Source organism: Protopterus annectens, chromosome 5.part0 (assembly GCF_019279795.1).
Source record: "Protopterus annectens isolate FY-2018-M chromosome 5.part0, PAN1.0, whole genome shotgun sequence".
NCBI classification, from domain to species: Eukaryota; Metazoa; Chordata; order Ceratodontiformes; family Protopteridae; genus Protopterus; species Protopterus annectens.
In genome coordinates this window covers 320009945-320031257 of record NC_056735.1, presented here as the reverse complement: position 1 = coordinate 320031257, position 21313 = coordinate 320009945, and the positions used below count along the sequence as shown (strand labels likewise).

General features: G+C 38.9%; 1 protein-coding gene across 2 annotated transcripts in view; it reads right to left on the bottom strand.

Annotated features, from left to right (window-relative positions):
• Positions 1-19992, bottom strand: part of PDK3 (pyruvate dehydrogenase kinase 3) — a 1115542-nt gene extending 1095550 nt beyond the window's left edge. Inside the window, exon 1 of one of the 2 annotated variants that reach the window (XM_044072300.1) lies at positions 19642-19992. In XM_044072300.1, coding sequence (XP_043928235.1) covers positions 19642-19747 — 106 coding nt within the window. In that variant the 5' untranslated portion in view covers positions 19748-19992. Of the gene's footprint in view, positions 1-19143; positions 19332-19641 lie in introns of those variants that run through there. The other variant, XM_044072301.1, reaches the window with a different exon arrangement.
• Between the last annotated feature and the right edge of the window lie 1321 nt (positions 19993-21313).

Sequence of the window (21313 nt, the reverse complement as noted above, 5' to 3'; positions counted from 1 at the left end):
CACACTCCAGAGACATCAACCTCATTACCACACTCAACAAAATGTGCTGGAGAGACTGGTTCATAACCCAAAGACTGCCCATGCTATGGAATAGACTTCCCATACATGTCAAACAGAGCACCTCACTGGCCCTCTTCAAGAGAAATCTTGATGAGTGGATGGGAAATAGAAAATTTACCACGGGGATCACTCCAGCGGCTCTACTCGACAGAGGCACTGGGAAATAAGGTTGGGTGTCACGATTCCAGGGTAATCCTATGACCTAGGCTTGTAAAGGCTTCAGGGCCATTAGCCTAGTACACGCCTATGAATCTATGAGCCTTGGATGGCCACAGACATCTCTGGTACTATCTTGACAGAACTAAATCCTTCAGATCTTTGGACCAATTGTTCATTTCTTGTGATTGTTGTCCATGCTATTACCTTTTGTTATACTCACCACAACAAAACTACTCCAGTTAGGGTCAAAACCCACCCTACCAAGGCCTTGGCTTCATCTCTGTTTTTTTGAAAAGGGTTGGATTCCAGGAGTATTTTAGAAGCAGCAACTTGGTCCTCTGTACATGCTTTTATAAAGCACTATAAGCCTGATTTCTTCTCTAGGTCTAGATCAGTCTTTGCTAAGATCATTCTCCATGAGCTTCTGCACTTTTCTTCTTCCACATCCCAAAATGCGTAAGCTATGATAATCTACCCATATAGTTTAGGTTACTGCGGCAGTGATCAATGTAGCTCCCTCTCTCCATCCCCCTTGTTTCTTGCTGCATTGTTTTTGCCAGGGTATGGACTTTTACTTTTTGTTCTTCCTAGCATTTCCTTTCAGGGCACAGCCACCCCCTCTCTTTGTTGACATGAAAACTCTTGAAGGGCTTAGCACCCACACCTGCTTTTTAATCAGCTCTAATGGATTGGGAGTCTGGAAAGTGCCCTGGAGCTTTAGTAGCTGGCCAGCTGTCATATCCTTGTAGGATATAACCCATATAGATTAGGCTATTGCTGCAGTATTCATTCAAACATTTCCCATTATAGTAAGTTTAATTACACAACTGTACTTTTTCTGCCCTGTATCTCACAATCATTCCTACATTTTATAAGAAAAGTTCAAAAAATGTTTGCAAAATATAAAGCATTTCTCATCACTCCAAGTCTAGAGGACTAGAACTATAAAGTAGGTATCAAAAGATAATGGATGTCTGAAGAGTTTAACTTCAGATTTTTTACACTTTTTGGATATGCAGAAATGAATCAATGTAGTTTCTGAAATAAATAACTTTTTTTCTTACTCTAATCTGATTACAGTCTATGGGAAACATGCTTTACAGCTAGTTCATGTTTCATAAGAAGTAAAATCCTGTGAAATTCTTAACTGCATGCTTGAAAATGTTTGTAATGAGACTTACATAATGGCACACAGGTAAGCAAAGTACACCCGTTTAAGGCCCCTCTACACATGCTCAAGGTGAAACTGCTCGAGTGTCAGTAGCATGCAGAAAAAAAAAAGATGAATAGCATAACATCAAATAATGTGTCCCATAGGAAATTATTGCCATTGCAATAATTCATTCTTTTAGGGAGATTTCTCCCTCTTTCAGGCTGGTATGATTGTGGAGTTAATATATACAAGTCTGGGGAGCTTGCCTCCCACCACCACTACGGGGTCCCCCCTGTCAAAACAACTACATTTTTTTCACACTTTTGGATTTCTGGAATTTTTTTTCATCTTTTTGGGGCATCAGCTTTCAGGAAGCCGGAGTTTCATCGTAGAACCCAAATTTAATGCAGTGCCAGCAGCACTTTGAAATATATGCCTTTTACAGCCAAACCACTGAATACTGGCAACTGTACAATTGAGACCAATGTGACAGTAAGAAAATAAAAGAAAAACTAGTGAGTGTGATGCATTAATTTTAATAACTGTGGATTAAACCTAACTGTTTTTAAGCACGTCAAGTACAGATAAGGTGTTTTTAGAGAAATATGGGCCCCCCCAAAAAAAAAAGAATGTACGCCCTGTGAGCTGCCAACATGCTTCAGCTGGTGACAATATTGCAGATAAACATCAGCCAACAATGTTGAGCTGACAGTCATATTTTATGGCAAATGTTACAAATTATATGACATGTAACTCAAGCCACCGCAAAAGCCTTCTGAGGTACTGCATTACCTGGAAATTAAAGCTACAGGTACTGCCATTAGTACAGCATTCAGTAAACATCCTGTTTTCTTGTAATCTAAACAATTCTCACATAGCAGCCCTCTGCTGAGAAGAAATGCTACAAGTTCTGTTGTTTGTATAATAAAGTCCTGTTTTCCTGTGACATCTAATGCAAGCTTTATATACCTATCAAAACAATTCTTACGTGGAAATGTAACAAAATGCAGAACATTTTCAGTAAATATGTTACAAAAAATCTACACATTTAAAATTATTTAAGAGTTCTACAATTCATCTATAATGCCCACCTTCTTAATCCTAAAAATGTCAACATACAAAATAAAGGGAATCAATAAATTAGGCTTCACCTTTTCAAAAACAAAATCAAAAACTCGATTACCAAGTAAAGAAATCTGTAAAAGTAATATTATAGTAACCCCCTTCATCACTCCCCTACCACAGTAGCTGCACTACTTTATAGTAACCCCCTTCATCACTCCCCTACCACAGTAGCTGCACTACTTTATAGTAACCCCCTTCATCACTCCCCTACCACAGTAGCTGCACTACTTTATAGTAACCCCCTTCATCACTCCCCTACCACAGTAGCTGCACTGCTTTATAGTAACCCCCTTCATCACTCCCCTACCACAGTAGCTGCACTACTTTATAGTAACCCCCTCCATCACTCCCCTACCACAGTAGCTGCACTACTTTATAGTAACCCCCTTCATCACTCCCCTACCACAGTAGCTGCACTACTTTATAGTAACCCCCTTCATCACTCCCCTACCACAGTAGCTGCACTACTTTATAGTAACCCCCTTCATCACTCCCCTACCACAGTAGCTGCACTACTTTATAGTAACCCCCTTCATCACTCCCCTACCACAGTAGCTGCACTACTTTATAGTAACCCCCTTCATCACTCCCCTACCACAGTAGCTGCACTACTTTATAGTAAACCCCTTCATCACTCCCCTACCACAGTAGCTGCACTACTTTATAGTAACCCCCTTCATCACTCCCCTACCACAGTAGCTGCACTGCTTTATAGTAACCCCCTTCATCACTCCCCTACCACAGTAGCTGCACTACTTTATAGTAACCCCTTCATCACTCCCCTACTACAGTAGCTGCACTACTTTATAGTAACCCCCTCCATCACTCCCCTACCACAGTAGCTGCACTACTTTATAGTAACCCCCTCCATCACTCCCCTACCACAGTAGCTGCACTACTTTATAGTAACCCCCTTCATCACTCCCCTACCACAATAGCTGCATTACTTTATAGTAACCCCCTTCATCACTCCCCTAAAAACAATTGCTGCATTACTTATATGTCTTTCTTTTGTTGCACTTGATATGTTGGAAATCAATTGATCTACAGCTAGTAGCATTTGTCCAATATTTTGACACATCATAGTAGGCTTAGTCTAATGTTTTCCAGTAGCAGCAATAGCAACATTACTAAGGTGCAAAACATAAATGTCAAGATGAAGGAGCTTACTCAAAGGTAACTAAGGAACATTTATATGCTTTTAAAACAACTTAGTATCAAATTAGCAAAAGCAGTATATTTAAAGCAATCAAATGCTCAAATGCACACCTTTACAGCTATAAAAATGCATGCCAGTAATACAGTAAATTCTGAAAAACTTTGGGATTCAGAGACACCTTTAATACCAAATGCAGAACTGAGGGGATCTCATCCACATTGCAGACAGATGTGTGACTTAAGAACAAAACATTACACAGTATGCCATATTAATAAATGATCAGAGTACTGGCCAGCAGCTCAATATAACCCTCACTTCCATGGTGTGATGATTGCCTCTAGGTAACATTATGAAGTTTAGTTGGTAGGGAAATAGCACAGGGAACGGCACATAGCAAAGAAACATTGTGTTCCTCAAAGGGTTCAAGGGCTGGAGGTATTTTACTAACAGGCTCACAGCAGGGAAAGCTAATCATCCATGTTTTTATCTTTTTAAAGGGCTCTGGAGTCACAAGGCAGGTTGCTTGACTAAAGGGATCACTGCAGTGCAAGCCTAACACACATGCTTTTAAGGATACTTGAAGCACATGAATTGTTTGATTAAAGGGATCACAACAGTGTAAGTTGAGGAACCGCTCTTTTAGTGAATGATGGAGATCCTTGAGGAGAAGGGAGTTACTTGATTAAAGGGTGAACAGCAAGTTAGACAACCATGCTTTTAATGGATAACAGAGACTCTTTGATTAAAGGGAGCACAGCAAGCTAAGCATCCATGCTTTAACAGGATGGTGGGGGCATTCAGATAGACAGCTTTAATTACACAGCAGACAACAATGCAAACCGTGTGCCCTTACTTTCAAAGGATACTGAAGACACCTAGCCATAGGATGTAGAGAGAAAACACCCTAACCGCCCCAGGTGACCCAAGTGTGATTAGTAGTTTTGGCAATAGAAGGCACAGGCAGAGAGGGTGGGAGACAGCAGCCAATGTCATTTTGCTCATCAGCACCAAGCTCTGTTGAATTGCTGTCTGCTACTAGTTAAGTGAGAGAATACAGTAAACTCTCAGTTAACTGGCACCCATGGGGACTGGTAGATGCCAGATAACTATAGTTTCTGGTTGGTTGAGAGTTACTATTAAAAATAGGCCTGACTAATACTGTACCCTATACTACTTGTTTGGTTGGACTTGTTCTCAGTTTGAGGAGAGAGGGAATTTATTCCTGTCTTCCTTTGTAAAACTCTAAAACTCTAAAAGCATAAGGCATGTTTCTGAGGGGGGGGGGGGCAGAAAGTGCAACACAATAAAATTGTACTGTATTTCTTGGTATTTTTTTTTTTTTGCCTTTGCTTGAGTTCCAGTTAACTGAGAGTTTACTTTATCAGGATGCAGCTATAGTTGGTATAACATTATATATTGCACAAGCCTGACGGGACCAAGGATGGGCAAAAGACCACCCACAGGGAGTATCCCAAGGACAGCAGCACTTGCTGAAAGCTTCCTGGCTACCATGAGGAATAGGGGTTAATATAAATTCATACAGCAACACTCTACTCTTGCCTCAGAAAAATGAATTTGCTGATAGAGCCCTATCTCAGTTTTGAAGTTAACCTGGTTCTAATCCTTATTGTGGAATGAATGAGCCAACAGGTTGCAGGTAGCAAGGAGTCATTGACTGGGGGGGGGGGGGCATGTGGGACTAAACAAACAAAGGTGGTGGCAGTCTTTGGTTATTTTATTTGTGTGCATGTTTGACTGTTAAATGGTTGAGTGTGTTGGTCAAATGGTCTTTTTCAGCCACAACACTGACAAAAGCACAGACAAGTGGAATGAATTTACAAAATAAGTCACTAAGTAACAATGAGCAAATTAAGGTTTTAGATAACAAAACCTAGACTGCAGTAAAAGTAATAATTCAGTTGTTTTGGTCACTAGATGCACATACAGATTTTGGTACATGCATAACAATTTACACATTTAAAACAAGCATTTACAGCAAATTAGAAATTGTTACAGATAATTGAGAAAGCAAAAAGTAGTAGCCTTTTCATTTCCAAACCAAGAACACTTCATTTGTGATTTTAAATGTTGTTTTAAATGAACAGCTGAAGACAGAGTACTGCGTACTGTCTAATGCCAAGAAAAAGTGTGCTCCAATATGAATGTGCTGTCTTTGTAAGTGCCCTTTCGCCTATAACTAAATTAAATGGGGCCTAAGAAAGGCAGCTACATTCTTAGTTAGTCTACTACACTGTTGTCTTTGAAGTGTACAGTGTGTAGTCATGACAGACCACTTGCAGGCACAGATTGGGTGAAGAAATTCACAAAAAATAAAACAGAACAAATTCATAAACACAGTAATCACAGAAGGTACATAATCCCATAGACAATTAATACAATATGTAAATATTGTCAGAATAGAAAAACAAATGTTAATTAATGTAAGCAATAAATATGAGAAAGAAGTAGCATGAACAGAAGACCAAAGTAGGAGTGATTCATGCAAGGAGAGAGTTAGGTTATGTGTTCAGTGGTAAAGCACTTGCTGTCAGACTTTTAGTGGAGATGTTTTTTGAGCTGAGCCCTGAATGTGGGGAAAGAGGATACTTCTTTTAGGTGATGGGGGTGGGATTGCAAGAGTTTGGTAATAAGAATGGAGAAGGAATAGTTAGTACAGAGTAGTTTGGTTTGGGGTGTCTGGAGTGAGGGAGTTAATTGTGAGAGATTGCAGAGGTTGTAGGGGGTGGTTTTATCATAGAGATCATAGGGTTTGGTGGCTAGAGGTGGGAAGGCACCAGGTTGAAGTAGTTTGAAAAGAAGAGACCTTAAAAATAGCTCACTCTATAAGAGACTGGTAACTATCTGGCTTTAAAGAGGGTGCTGCATTCGTGTTCCTGGTGGGGGGAAGGGTTGGACATAAAATCAGCAGATTTTATTATTTTCTTCTTACTGTAGAGTGGATGAGTTTTTTTAGAGGCTGTGGCTATTTGTTGGGAAGCCCGTATTCAAGTTGAGTAAGGAGTACTCTATTGCCTACTGCAGCTCTAACTGGTTTGGGGAGAAAGGGAAATATTTTCCAGGACCAGAATAAAACAGAACCAATCTTTTTCCTGGTGTTTTCAATGTAGCTTTGGAAATTAACTGACTAATTTAGCCATAAACCTAAGTATTTAATAGATGTGGTTGTCTCTATTGGAGAACCACTGAGAATGTTGAGATTTTTAAGGATTTTTTTTAAGGTTTTGTGGGGTTGCAAATATCATACATTTTTTCTGGTTGTTTAGCCAAGAATTAAGAGAGTGGAATTCAGACTGAAGCTGGGTTTGAATAGTTGAATGTGTGGGAATGGATCAAAGAATAACCATGTCATCAACATAAGCAATGAAAGGAAGGTTAGGGAGATCAGATTAGTTTGTTAATACAGATTGAAAACACCAGTGAGACGTGTACAGATCAATGGGGCACTCCTCTGGTAAGGGGTGCTGCAGGTGATATGGATGAGCTTATTTTGTCTCTGAAATACGCAATTGTTAAGAAATGTCAAAAATCATGTGACAGTATTAGGGCAAGCCCAAATGTCTTAGGGACAATGAAGGAATAGGAAGTGGTCAATGAGACCAAAAGCTTTGGTAAGATCAATGAAGACAGCTCCTGAAAGGTTTCCTTTATCCATGTTGAGAAGGATCTCATCTGTAAGTGACCAAGTGCTGTAATTGTGCTCCGGCCAGTCCAGAATCCAAGCTGTTTAAAAGTGAGAAGATGGTACTGTTAGATGTAAACAGATGGCTGCAGAATAGTTTTTCAAGTATTTTACCAAGTGTAGGGAGAATGGCGATAGGGCAGAAGTGGGAGGCATTTTCTAGCTGCGGCTGTTTGGGAAGGGCTTAACAAGAGAAGTTTTCCATATATCTGGTAATGTATTTTGAGTTAAGCAGAGGTTATAAATATGCAGAAGAGGTGTGGTAAGGAAGTCTTTACAGAAAATATAAATCAAGGGAGTAGGTCATTTTCACCAAGGGGTGCATCCAACAGGATACATGTCATATGATCAAACGATTAAAACATCGAACTCACTTCACAGAGATGAGAGCATCAAAAGTCTTAATCATCGAGAGCCGATATCAGCGAATCTCACCACATCAAACAATAATAGTTTGCCAACAGATGCGCATAAGTTGGAAAAAATATACTGTACATAGTTACTCTCATCATGTTATACATATCAAATGTAACAAATAAAATGCTAACATTGCAGCTGTTAGCCAACTATTGCTATTCAATGTGGTGAGATTCGCTGATGTCGGCTTTCGATAATTAAGATGCTCAATGCTCTTGTTTCGCTGAAGTGAGGTTTGATGTTTTAATCGTTTGATCATAGCACATGAATCCCATCCAAGGGCATGTTTTCTAGTAGGGGGTCAAGGTCTTTGTGTGTAATTTTCTTATATCAGAAGAGGGGGATAAAAGGGGTCTGGGTGAACTGAGGGGAGAGATAGAGGCTGCAGTACTAAGTAGGTGACTGAATTCCTCAGAGGTTAAGAACTGGCCTTGAGAGGTCTGGATGGTGATATGGGTGGAGGCGGAATCTGTGGATTTTTGGCCTGTGAGAAGATTTACTTCCTGACAGAAATGTTTGGGTTTGCCTAGCAGAACAAGTTTTTTGTTTTTAAAATAGTTGGCTTTGTGCATGCACATGGCATGCTTAGCTAGGTTACATAGAGAGGTAAAGGCAGTATGATTTTCTGGTGAAGGCCTTTGTCTCCATGAAGACCACACAATGTCCCTAAGTTTGAGCAGATCTTTCAGCTCTGTGGTTAGGTAGTTTTTTTTTTTTTGTATTTGAAAAGACATTGTGTAAGAAGGAAGAATTTGTCTTGAAGTTGGAAGGTATGTGTAAGAGCTGCTGCAGTCGAGTTGGGTTTCTGTAAGTTGGTAAAACGACACCAGTTGAAAGTTGATAAGTGTTTTTTCAGGTTGTCTGTATTGATGGTGGATCTACGTCTGAAGGTAAATAATTTGTTGAGGCAGTTTTGGTGACTGGTGGGATAATGTGGAAGGTTAATGGGGTGGTTGCTAATGAGGATGGAAGAACAGATATACTACAGATAAGCAGATCCAGCAGGGAGTGGTTGTTGGTTCAGAGATTTGGATGAGTAGTGTCACTGACTAACTGCATAAGGTTGATATTGGCTAGAAATTCAGCAATGTCACTTCTCAGAGGACCAAGATAGTTCAGGTTAAAATCACTTAAAATACCAATATTTTTACAGTTGTGTGCAGCTGAGGTGATAGGAAGAATAAGGAATTAAATTCTGTTAACTGAGGCTGGAGGAAGAGGAAGGTAGGCAACTGCTATTAGAAAGTGACTGTTCTTCCACGGGAGAAGTTTAGAAGGATCCATTTAGGTTCAGTATCTGAGGAAGCATTCGCTTGATCACTGACAATTGGTTTAAAGCTGTTTTTTTACATAGAATGAGAGTGCCTCCTTGTCTACAACCAGGTCTTGTTTCTTGGAGGTATATGTTGGAGGGAAGCAGATGCTGAAAATTAGGATATCTTTGTTTGAGTCATGTTTCAGTGGCAGCTGTGATGTCCGATGAGTGGGATGTAAGGAAAGTGTTTATCTGGTCAAGTTTATTAGAAATGCTTTGGGCATTAATTAATGCATAGGAGATGGTGGAGGTGTTGAGAAAAGTTATGGGTGTCCTGTGGTGGGATGGACCTGGACTGGATTCAATTTTGGCTTTGAGGAGGAGTATAAGCAGGATAGGGGTGAATTTATAGAGGTGCTTAGGAAGTCTAAGGTGAAACTGTTGGGATTTGGTAGGTTTAGAAAAGATGAGGTAGAGGGAGTGTGAAGTTGGGAGTTCTGTGTGACTGGTAGGTAGACAATGGTGTGTAAATGAGTGGGGTAAGTCTTGGGGTTCAAGTGAGTGATTGTGGGGATTTGTGGGAGGCTAATAAAGGGTAGGTAAGAGATGGCAGAAGAGATGGGGTTACTGATTGTATAGTGTAGTGGGTGATAAGTATTGTGGAGGATAGGGCAGAAAAGAAGTTATGAAAGTAAGTGGCAGGTATCTGTGGTGATGGCAGAGGAGCAGAAAATGTATATGGGAAGGCTAAGGGGTTGAGAATGATGTGTTGTTTGCTAGTAGATTAAGGTGGGAATATATCACATTTTGGTGTCTGAGGAGGTCGGACGTAGGTATAGTAAAGTTGGATGTACCTTTAAAGGGTGGTCAAAAGTGGGTGGGAGGAGGGTGGAGATGGTGATGTATAAATTGTAGAGCCTGGGAGGTGGCTGGGGATCTGGGGCAGGGAGGGGAGCAAAGTTGGATACACCTACCCCAGTTGGAATCAATCTATAAAGGTGTGCAAGGTGGATGCAGGGGATATAGAGGCACCACAGCCTAAGCACAGCAGTGGTCAGAAAATTTTTTTTTAAAAATTAGATATAGATACAAATATAGATATAGATATAAATAAAAAATAAAAAAGGGAGAATAAAACTAAAAGCTACAAATATAGATATAAATAAAAAAATAAAAAGGGAGGGAATGGGAATAAAACTAAGTCCCTTTAATTTTTAAAGCTATGGGAGTTCATATTCATAATCAGAAACAAGTGTGCAAGGTGAGCTTCAGATTAAATAGAGACCAAGTCTCCTTACAGATGCTTAAGTAAATGCAGTCCATTTCCCTGGGTAAGGAAAATTAGTTATTACATTAGTACTAGGCTAAGTGCCCTAGTAGGCCATTTCAAGCTTAGCTAATTACCCCATGTGAGAATCAAACCCTGCACCATACATTTATAAGTAAACACTTTAACCATTATGCCAGCCTCCCACCCCAAGTTTACATTCTACCAACATGATGGTAAAGACGCTTTGAGCCTTTAAAACCTTATTTAACATATGGAACAGTGTTGCAGTAATACAGCTGAACAGGAGAACACATGCCTTGACAGACTTGCTCAGGAGCAGCCAGAAATTGCTTCTACTTTCTTTCAGTTTAAGGCTGAATTGCTAGTAAGTTAAAATGTGTTTGGGGGGGGGTCAGCACCAACCAGGGAATCTCTCTGTGCAGTCTGCGGGTGACACTAGTGAATTAGTGAAAGTGTTATGAAATAACTTAATGTATGTATTAGTTTAGGAAGGGAGAAATACATGAGATAGAAGAAGAGAAGACAGGGAAGCAATCCAAACATGTTATAAAAGGTAGAATGGTCAGTACATTCCTGACAGAGAAAATAGCACTTTACATTACAGAAAGCTTAACATTAGATGCATTATTTGAAATATTTGCCATTTTTCTTGGTGACAAGAAGTAATCTATGCAGCTCATTTAATATGTAGCAAACGCTAACAAAAGACAATGTGGCTGTTAGAAAATCTGGAACTATCATTACCTAACTAAACACAAGAAGTAGCCAGTTAAAAACAATATATTAGAAAAACACAAAATGGATGATATAACTTATTGCAGTACTTAGACTAGTTAGTACCATAAAACCACTATAAAACATAAGTTGACCTAGAAATCAGATAACATTCACACACATAAACATGCTTTTGTACATTTCAGAAAACAAAGAAAATAAACCAAGAGAATTGTTTCTAAGACAATACATTATTTACATCAATTACTTAGTGCAGGTAGATTAACAAGAAAATGTATGTCAAAATATAAGAAATAAAAAACAGAAACTTCCTTACTCCTCTGCAGAGTGCAATTTAAAGTGAAGGGTACCTTTCATTCTATGACCTAGCAGACAGATGGGAAGAGATAAAGTAATGGAAAACTGCACTATAAAATGTTACTGAAATAAGGTGGTGTAGGTGTTAAAACCCCATTGATCAACATGGGAAGGGGTGGTGTGGAAGTCTTTCTTGGGGTAGTAGGCAGAGCCACAGAGAAAGCTTAAGGCAGAGAAGAACACTGAGGGGAGCTGACCCTTGATACATCCCCCCCCAGCTGGAATCAATCTATGAAGATTTGCAAGGTGGCCGCAGGGGATATAGAGGCCACACAGCCCAAGCAAAGCAGTGGTCAGATAAAAATAACAAAAAACATATATATATGTATAATGTGTATATATAACATATATATATATATATATATATATATATATATATATATATATATATATATATATACACATACACATGTGTATATATATGTGTGTGTGTAATATACACACATAGGGGAGCTAAGCAAGTGCAGCTCTGCAGAGGGCAATTTAAAGTGAAGGGTGCCTTTTGTCCTATGACCCAGTATCAAGGTGAAGAGATAGAGTAAAACTGTGAATTAGATCTAAGAAAGTAAGAGTTGTTTCTTACAGGTAATACAGCTGCCAAAGATAGGCAGTAGTTGTTATTGAGCAGCTTAGAGGTTAAAGTACCCAGCAATATGCTGACTCTGGCTGTCAGTGATATCTGTTTCATTTAAGACAGTGTAAGACAGCATTGTTCTGTATCACTTGATAATGAGATGAAGCTAAATATTGTGTTTGTGGTATATGCTCCATTGTGAATTAAAAACAAAGATAGGAAGTACGTAATCTAATCTAGGAAGCAAAACATTTTTTATGACCTGATATCCTGGCATCATGAGTAAGAAGGTGGAAAAAACTGCAGGCAAATATTACTTAGTGCATGTACTTTGCCTACAGTAAGTTCAGTGTGAACCCTGCATAACAAAGCAGCACTATGCCATCTCCAATGTTCATGGCTATGAGCTCAGTTTTACATTATAGAGCAGATCTAGCTGCCTAGAATATCAGACATCTATGAACCAGTGGTGCCAACTCTAGTTTACAGGACAGCAATGTACTTAGAAGTTCACTAAACTACATTGTGCTCATCACATACTTCTCTAAACTGTGACTGATAGCAGGAAAGTGTGCAGCCTGCCACATTACGTGCCCTTCTTGGGTGTTACTGATCTATAGCACATTCCATCTGTGCACATGCACATGGAATCAAGTAATGTGGTGCTTGGTTTATTAAGAAGAAATTATGCTGTCTATTCAATGTGCTTGTGTATCTCTGTGGTGTGTGTGTGTTGTGTGTGCGTGTGCGTGTGTGTGCACGCGCATGTGTGTGTCTGTGTGTTGTCTGTGTGCATACATAAGGGTGCCTGTGCACGTGTGCATATGTAAGTACGTGTGTGTGTGTGTGTAAGCACACACACAACATAAGAATACTTATAGTGCTGCCATGTTACATTGACAGTAGCAATTTTACACAGGTAACATGATGGAAAATCAAGGCACTTCACTAACCCAATACATGTGCTTGTGTGCTGGACGGATATATTGGAGATCACAAGATAATGTTTCTTTAGGAACACAGCAGCCCATCTTCTGCTAGCCCATTTTTTATCCTCAAAATAATGCAGTTTCTCTACACAATGTAGGCAGTATCTCTGAATTTTGCTAATCGTAAGTGAAAAACAATCACATATCATTGACCAGACTAATTAACTGTTAAACAGCTTAAAGACATGCAAGACTTTCCTAAATTTATTAATTCCCAGCACTTTTAAGTAAGCATCAAAACTGTTCCTCCTTAATTGCAAAAGGCTTTAGTTATTCTTAATACCTGCAATCCTTTCCCATTTTTTTATCCAGATAAATTAAGCACCCATTGAAACACTTTGAATTGCACACAAACATGAATTTTGAATTTGTACCTTGGCAACCTTAACATATGAACTGAAACACTAGGTCTGAGCATTCTTTAAAACAGAGATTAATGGTTGATTTGGCATTATTGGAAAAGCTGCTTCAATATTTCAAATGACACAATTAGATTTTCAAACATTTCATTTTTCCCTTAGATTACTTATTATAACATTTATTTAAATTTAACTCTCAAAATATAGAAGTCTATTACATGCTGTCCTAAAAACAGTTTCCTATTTTGGGAGCAGCATACTACATATCCACGTCTTTACATAGCAAGGATGAGAATATAGTCTATTAGCACAGAGAGATAACAAATTCCAATTCAGAAACACACACATTCTCTCAAAGGACTACCTACAGAGGAAAAGCTTACCCCTTTCTGGGGTAGGGGCTAAAGACCAGCAGTATATGACATTTGGTTGGATCAAATAATAAAGTTACATAGTTTGCTCAATGACCAAACAAAGGGGTGGCAGACACCTGATGTCAAAACATACTTATCAAATTTTCAGGGGAATACCTCATTTTGTTGTAAAAATTTAATTCTTTCCCTCAGAAATATACTGTATTGTGACATGACATGGGGCATTACTGTCTATAAATTATATTAAACTTTACATCTATAAATATTAAACTCTTCAGAAAGTTAAGTTAATTCAAACTTTATTCAACCAACATTCTCAATACATGTTACCAGTATTTAAAAATTGTCCCGGATTACTTATGGCTTGACTCTGAGTTTTAAGTGAAGAAAATGACAACAGCTTAGTGCAACAGCACATACAAGACAGAGAAATAGGTTCATAGGTGTGTACTAGGCTAATGGCTCTGGGGCCTTTACAAGCCTAGCCATAGGATTACCCTGGCATTGTGCCACCCGACCTTAGTTCCCAGTGCCTCTGTTGAGAAGAGCCACTGGAGTTATCCCAGGGGTGAATTTTCTATTTCCTATCCAGTCATCAAGATTTCTCTTGAAAAGGGTCAGTGAGGTGCTCTACTTGACATGTCATTGTACATCATCCCTTCACCCAAAACAAAACTGAAAAAGTCTCAACTGAGTAGATGACAACCACTTGCCACATGACCCAACTTCATCAGGTTTCCAGCCCTGACCTAAATGAGCAAGTCTCCCATCAGATTGCCTAAAGAAGCTCAGGTAATAATAAAATAAAATGTGGTTAAACTGGCCACTGTATGCATTTACTACACAATCCATTCATTATTCATTCTCATACACCCAGTTATCCAGTTCAGGGTTGTGAGGTAGCTAAGGTCTATCCTTGTAAATAATAGATATATGACAAGTAAGTAGTCAGGCAGGACACCAGTCCACAGGGTTGGCCTTAGCTGGTCTGGTGCACTAGGGGAAAGACTTCATGGCACCACTCCATATTACCAGGTGCTCCCACCGTCTCCCATCTTATTCGACCCACACCACCCAGATTACTTTTTTCTTCTTTTTCTCACAGTTTGCCTTCTTCTTGCCCTTTTTCATGCATTCATTCATTCAACACATCTTAAAATGTCAAGACAACATAACTATATTAAACTGCAGGTCTAGGGACCTAGTGGGTTCTAGATGCTCTGCAGTAATTTCATTTTTTAGCAACCTATTTGATCCAATGATAGCCTACAAAAAGTCTTGATTAAGGAAAGAAATTCAATCTTATTCTTTAACTTTGCTTTTTCTTGCACATATTTCTTGGATATTGGGACTGTTACCCTCAGAAGCCACGGGGGTTCTAGATACTCTGAGATGCAGTTCAATTTTTTTAACAACCTCTTCATCCAATGATGTCCTGGGCAATAATAATGAAGAAGTAAAGAAATTCAGTCTTACTCTTCAACTTTGCTTTTTCTTGCATCTTTCCAACAGAGACTAAATGACCAAGTATACACTTAAGCCAGGGGTTGGGGGTACTAGGCTACCAGATACTGTGAGGGTCCTAGATGCTCTAAGGTGCACTTTAGAGCTTTTTTCCAACATTTTGATCCAATGATTGTCTGAACAAAAATCATGATTAAGGAGGGAAATTCAGTATTATTCTTCAGCTTTCCTTTTTCCTGTATTCCTTCAACATATCCTAACAGACCAAGGCTAACCTTCAGGAAATAAATGCATTAAGACAGGGGTCTAGGGGCTGCTTGCCACCAGAAGCCATGAGGGTCCTGGTTAATTCTGCAAATGCACACTAGTCCTGCAAAGCCAGATAGTGACTCTTTAAATTGAAAAAAACAACAAGAGGATCAATTATTTTCTACAGACAGCTCCCACCCTCACCCAGCAATTACAAATACAAATAATGGCCAAGTATTACATTTCAGCTTCATTCAGTGAAAACAGTAACCACACATTAAAATAATGCAAACTGCTTCACATAAAAATCGCAGTAATGTTGCAAATCCACACTAGTCCTGCAAAGCCGGACAAAGGTGGTTTAAACTGAGAAAACAAGGTCAGTTACTTTCTACAGATAGCTCTTCCCTGGAAGCTGTAGCTGAAAATTATAGCCAAGTATTGTATTATTCTGGAAAAAGTAAAAAATGATGGGTGAGTGGGGTGAAATTAGGGACAGGTTTTAAATATTTTTCTTAGAAACTTATAAAGTTGCTAGAATAACAAGATTTGTATTAGCATGCATTTTTTGAATGACATGAAGTCTGAAACCCAAATGTCTGCCATTATTTAGTGATTTCAGTCTTCACTGATTTGCCAGAAAAAATTACATCAAACAGACCAAAAGTATGAAGAAAAAATCGGAACATTTTACAAAAATCGAGCCATTTCAGACATATTATGTACAGGATAAGCATATTAAATAAAAGCAGACACATATTGTAAAATACAGGGACAGCTGAGCACTAACCAGATCCCAGCCATCCAAAAGATCTGGTTATCTACCAATAACAATAAAAAATTACATATATATACTTACACACACACACCTCACACCTTTCACTTCTCACCAGATTTCAGTTTTGAATGTGTCATCTTCTTGCTCTGACCCACCTATGAGCTATCCAGTAGGTCATGGACAGGAAAAGCAGGAGGCCAAGAAATGGAATGGCAAAATCTATAAGGCTTCCTCCTTAGGTCTGGTAGGGGTGCTTTTCCAGTATTTATTTATTTATTTATTTCATAGTAAAGAAGCAAGGCATTTCCTTGCCATAAAAAAAAAATTGGAAAAGCACCCCTTCTACAGCAGTGAGATCGGCACCCTAGGAAACTGCCTACTTGGCATGAGTCTAAAGCCGGCTATGCCAGTCCATCACAGGATGTGCACACACGCGCGCGCACACACACACACACACACACACACACACACACACACACACACACACATTCCTAATAAGCAATTAAGAAGCTCACCGATTCTCCTCTTATAAAGTTTTTGGTTTGTGGAAGAAAACTGAACTACCCAGCAAAGACCACACAGAAACAGGAAGTGCATAAAGAATATGCATAGAAGACATTTGAGCTGGTAAGTGAACCAGAGACCCAACAGCTATAAAGCAGCAATGTTTGCATATACTAATACAAAGCAAATCAGAATGTCAATCAAACTGGTTTCAGAGATATGTGCACAAACTTGGAAGGAGGCAACTATATAGTGCTCTGGGCAGGACCAGCCAACTAGTGATATATATTCCCAGCTGCCATCAAGTCACAGTAGCACAGTTAGGACTAATTATAATTATTTCAAAAGCTACTGTAATACCATCAGAACTGAGCAATTAATCATATATCTGAAAAACGTAGAATCCAACTCATACTTTGGGTAAGACCAGCCAGAAAGGTGAGGTTTCAAAGTAACTTTACCCACTCCCCCACAGTTTTTAACTTTAAAGACAATCATCCAGTGCAAAAAGAGTAAATATATAGCTTAACCAAACCCACAGCAGAAATCTGAACTAGGACATCCAAACTCCTTCCAGTCTTTTTTATTTTTAATCTAAGGTAGGAAACCACTTTCCCCCCATACTCAACTATTCATTTTCTCAAAAAAATATTTAATATACTGCACAATATTTTTGTTGCAACAGAATTGCAATGGGACAAGTTATTGACACTCCTACTTTATGACTTCTGAGCAAACAAAACGCACCTACAGCCACCAATATTGGATTCACTTCATTATAACAATAATGCATCACTTAACCAGATAAATTGAGTCAATCAGCAGCATGTCCCATCCCTCAGGTGTTATGAAACCTTACTCCACTCATCTCTTCTTTACTTCAACTAACCATTTTCCCAATACATGCCTCCACTTTGACTTTACTGCCACTTTTATAGACAGGTTACAGTCTCTTTCTGTTTCAATCATATTGCTTAGCTGTGGTCTCATCACTTTCAACAGTAAATGATATACTTGTTTGTGGTGTTCTTTTTCATTCAGACTACACTTTCTGTTGCTTATCTCATTTTCACTAATACAGACACAAATATTTATCCTATCTTTTTGTGAGCTGTGTACATGCTTCTGAAATAATACAGTACAAATTCTATGTGCAGTAAAACACTCAATTCATTAAATATAATTAAGTCAGGAAATTATATTATCCTGTATTTCTAGCCAGATTTGTTAAGAAACACGGGTGGTTTCTTAAACACACCCACACATTTGATATGAACAGATTATTTGCCATATCCACAAAACTTCCATTCATATAAACACACTGCTCTTTCTGTGTTTAGCTTTTTGCAATACCCAATTTAGAAGGTAGTAGTCATCATAAAATTTTACCATTAACAAGTGCCAGTCCATACTCCATATTACAGAGTGTAGTGCCACAACAATCCATAGTACAGATTTAATGCCAATATGTGCACCTCTGTCTACCCCCTCCATTACTTAGTACTTTTTATGAATGCATGTATTTATTTACTTATTCAACAGCTGTTGCGCTGGTCCGAAGACCCTTCTTAGGCACGACTCAGGCACCAATGTGCAGAAACAAAACTGAAATTATAGTATAGTAAATAATATACATGTCCCTTATACAACCAAAACAAGAGAGAAAAAAGATGCAGTATGAGTGTACAATATGACCTGGCAGCCAGATACAAACAACAATATGATGCAGTGGGATCTATAATATGGATTGGTAGCAAATCACTTATGCAAGTACCTTCCATAGCTTATCACTAACAAATGTCAAATTGTATAACTATGCAGAACTACTTTCCAAGCACTACTCTGAACAAGTGATACATAAGTAAAAGGAGAAATGGTAGAAAGATGTTCTCGAAAAATAGAAGTCCACAGTCAACCTTTCCCTTTCTGTTTCAGTTTACTGTATTATTTAACAATAAAAGTAAATATTGAACCATGGATCCTTTTCACTCAGTTATGATTTTAAGAGTCTGTCTTCCAAAGTCTCTGATCCTTGTACCTCGGGCCGTGGAATCTACCGAAATGCTCAACGTCTGATAAACCTCCACTGCCAAAATGCCATTACATGTCTGATTTCTAATAAACGCATGTCCCATTCACACCAAATTGTTATTAACACCAATCCTATGAAAACAGTTTATAACACTAGAGGCATGGTTTTGCTCGGTAATCATAAACATAGTACAAAGGAGCAGGGCTTGCACATTTTGCGTTATGCTCATGTAAAGAGGTAATTACTACTATAAACTAGAATGCAGGTTATGTAAAATCGTGGGATAACAAAAAGCCATAGGTGTACTTCTCATCGAACAGGCAAACCTCGAGAGATAACTGCTAGACACATTTATTATGCGACTCTTGTCAAAATAATCTGTAATATTTTCCTTATATCGGGTACCAACCAGCACCAATGGCTTCCCTGGGCACGCAGTTAGACTTGCCGCTTTACATACTTCCGCCAGGTAACCAAACAGTTCCACCAGCGCGACAACCAATAAAAGAAGACGTACGCGACATTCTCATCACTGGCAAACATCACCGGCAGGACCAAATTTGTTAAACAGCCTCCCCCCGTGCCACACAACATGCACTTGCTCTGGTACTACCCACGGCTATCACCCCCTTTCTGTTTTAAACTGTCATTGTAAAAACGTGTTTCCGGAAATTTCTAAAACACCCCATGGATGGTCACTGTCACACAAACTGCAATAGTCAAAGTCACACAGGCAATGTTTTTGTCCAAACGTAATGTAAACAAACAAGTCAAAGAAATATTTGGCTCCCGGACTCACACATAAATGGTTATCATCAGCACTGACAGAAATAGTGATGACCTTGAATAGTCCCTGTTAGTTAATTCAACACAGCTGTAAACACGATGCCTACTACTTAGTACTCACCAAAATCCAAAAACTGCTTGATTGATAGAGGAGAAGGTGAAAATCTGGAATAATACTCTATCTGCTTTGGGGTTATATTTTTCAGAAGAATACCGAAAATTCTCATGATTGTATTAAAATAAATAAAAATCCAGCCAGCAATTACCACTGCGTTGGCAAGTGAATAAATATTAATAAGATCCTCTGACGCCACACTTGCACATACACACACACAATTCGGTAACACAAGCTGCGGTGCTGCAAGATCTTACTTAGTGAAAACACTACAGGAGACAGACAACACTGCTCCTAGTAGCATGCCTTCCTACAAAGCCTTTCACATAGCTTCTTTCACTTGGCAAGCTGTTGTGCCCAGACTCAAAGCAAAAAGCCGGGTCGGTAAAACCCGCCCTAGGTTGCATCTGATTGGAGCGTTCTTCGACCGCGCCCACATGCTGCCAATAAATTTCGTTACTCATTGGCTAGAGTTGCTACCATTCAAAAGAACTCCAGAACAGCTTCATGTACTGCTGTTGGAAGGTTCTTAGGTTCCGCAATTTTTGCTATTTTAATGTAAGTAGACAAAGAAGTGAACGTAACGGCAGGATTGCATAATTCCAAGCTGTTTTTTTCTTAATAGCTGTGGCTGCCCAGTCACAATTCTTAAATCAGTGACGTATTTGCATGATCTTCTCGGAATTCCCATCCAGCTGCCAACCAAAACAGCTACTAACGCTTTTCCATTCAGTCAGAAAAGAACTGTACAAGTAACATAATCCTAATAACAGCTAAACTTTTAACAGTTATGAATTTGGTTTTAATGTAGCAGGGTCTACTGCAGAGGCTCCAGCATAGCTCTCAACCTTCTATCTCCAAAATGAGGAATACTTGCCTTCATAATGTGGAACAAATGGGCAAAATGTGGAACACATACTAATGGCTTGCTAACAACTTCAAATAGGAAGGTCATAGGATGGTTAAAATATGCTGGTTTTACTTATAAAGAAGATCATTTAATGAATTAATATGATTAATTTGTATTTACCATGGATTTCACTTAAAAAAAAATCCTAACACTGAATGTGTGACAGACTCTTTCAATGTGGAACTTTGAGGAACTTCGAGGAACATTGAACTTTTTAAGACCCCAAATGAGGTACGTTCCTCGTAATGAGGTACACTTGAGAGGTATGGGCTCCAGATAGTAAAACAGGCACAGTGGTACAATATTTTAGTGACACTAATATTACTGAACAGTCTGCTACTCTGTCCTTTCCACTGGCACTACACTTTTGCCTTAAGTTTAGGCAGCAGTAGTCATCATAAAGTTTTACCACAAACAAGTGTCGGTCAGTAATTATATCTGTCGGCCTTCTATCCTCAAAACGTGGGAAGTACAGTTGTGTAAGTAAACCAAACAGCAGATGTTTAACAAATCACTGTTGTGGAAGCCTAAGCAGTTTGGTTTCTATTTCCTAGAACTTAAAAAAAAACTATAGGGTGCATTCCACGTGTTCCATTTGTTAGGACCTTGGGAGAACACCAGTATAAATACAGAGCACCAATTTGTTCAGTTTTTTTTTTCCTAGAAAAGAGGAAGTAAGAGCTCTGAAATAATAATGCTAGGAAACAAACAATGGTAAACTATACACACAAGGGTCTACACACCCACACCTAGGCAACATAAAAAAAA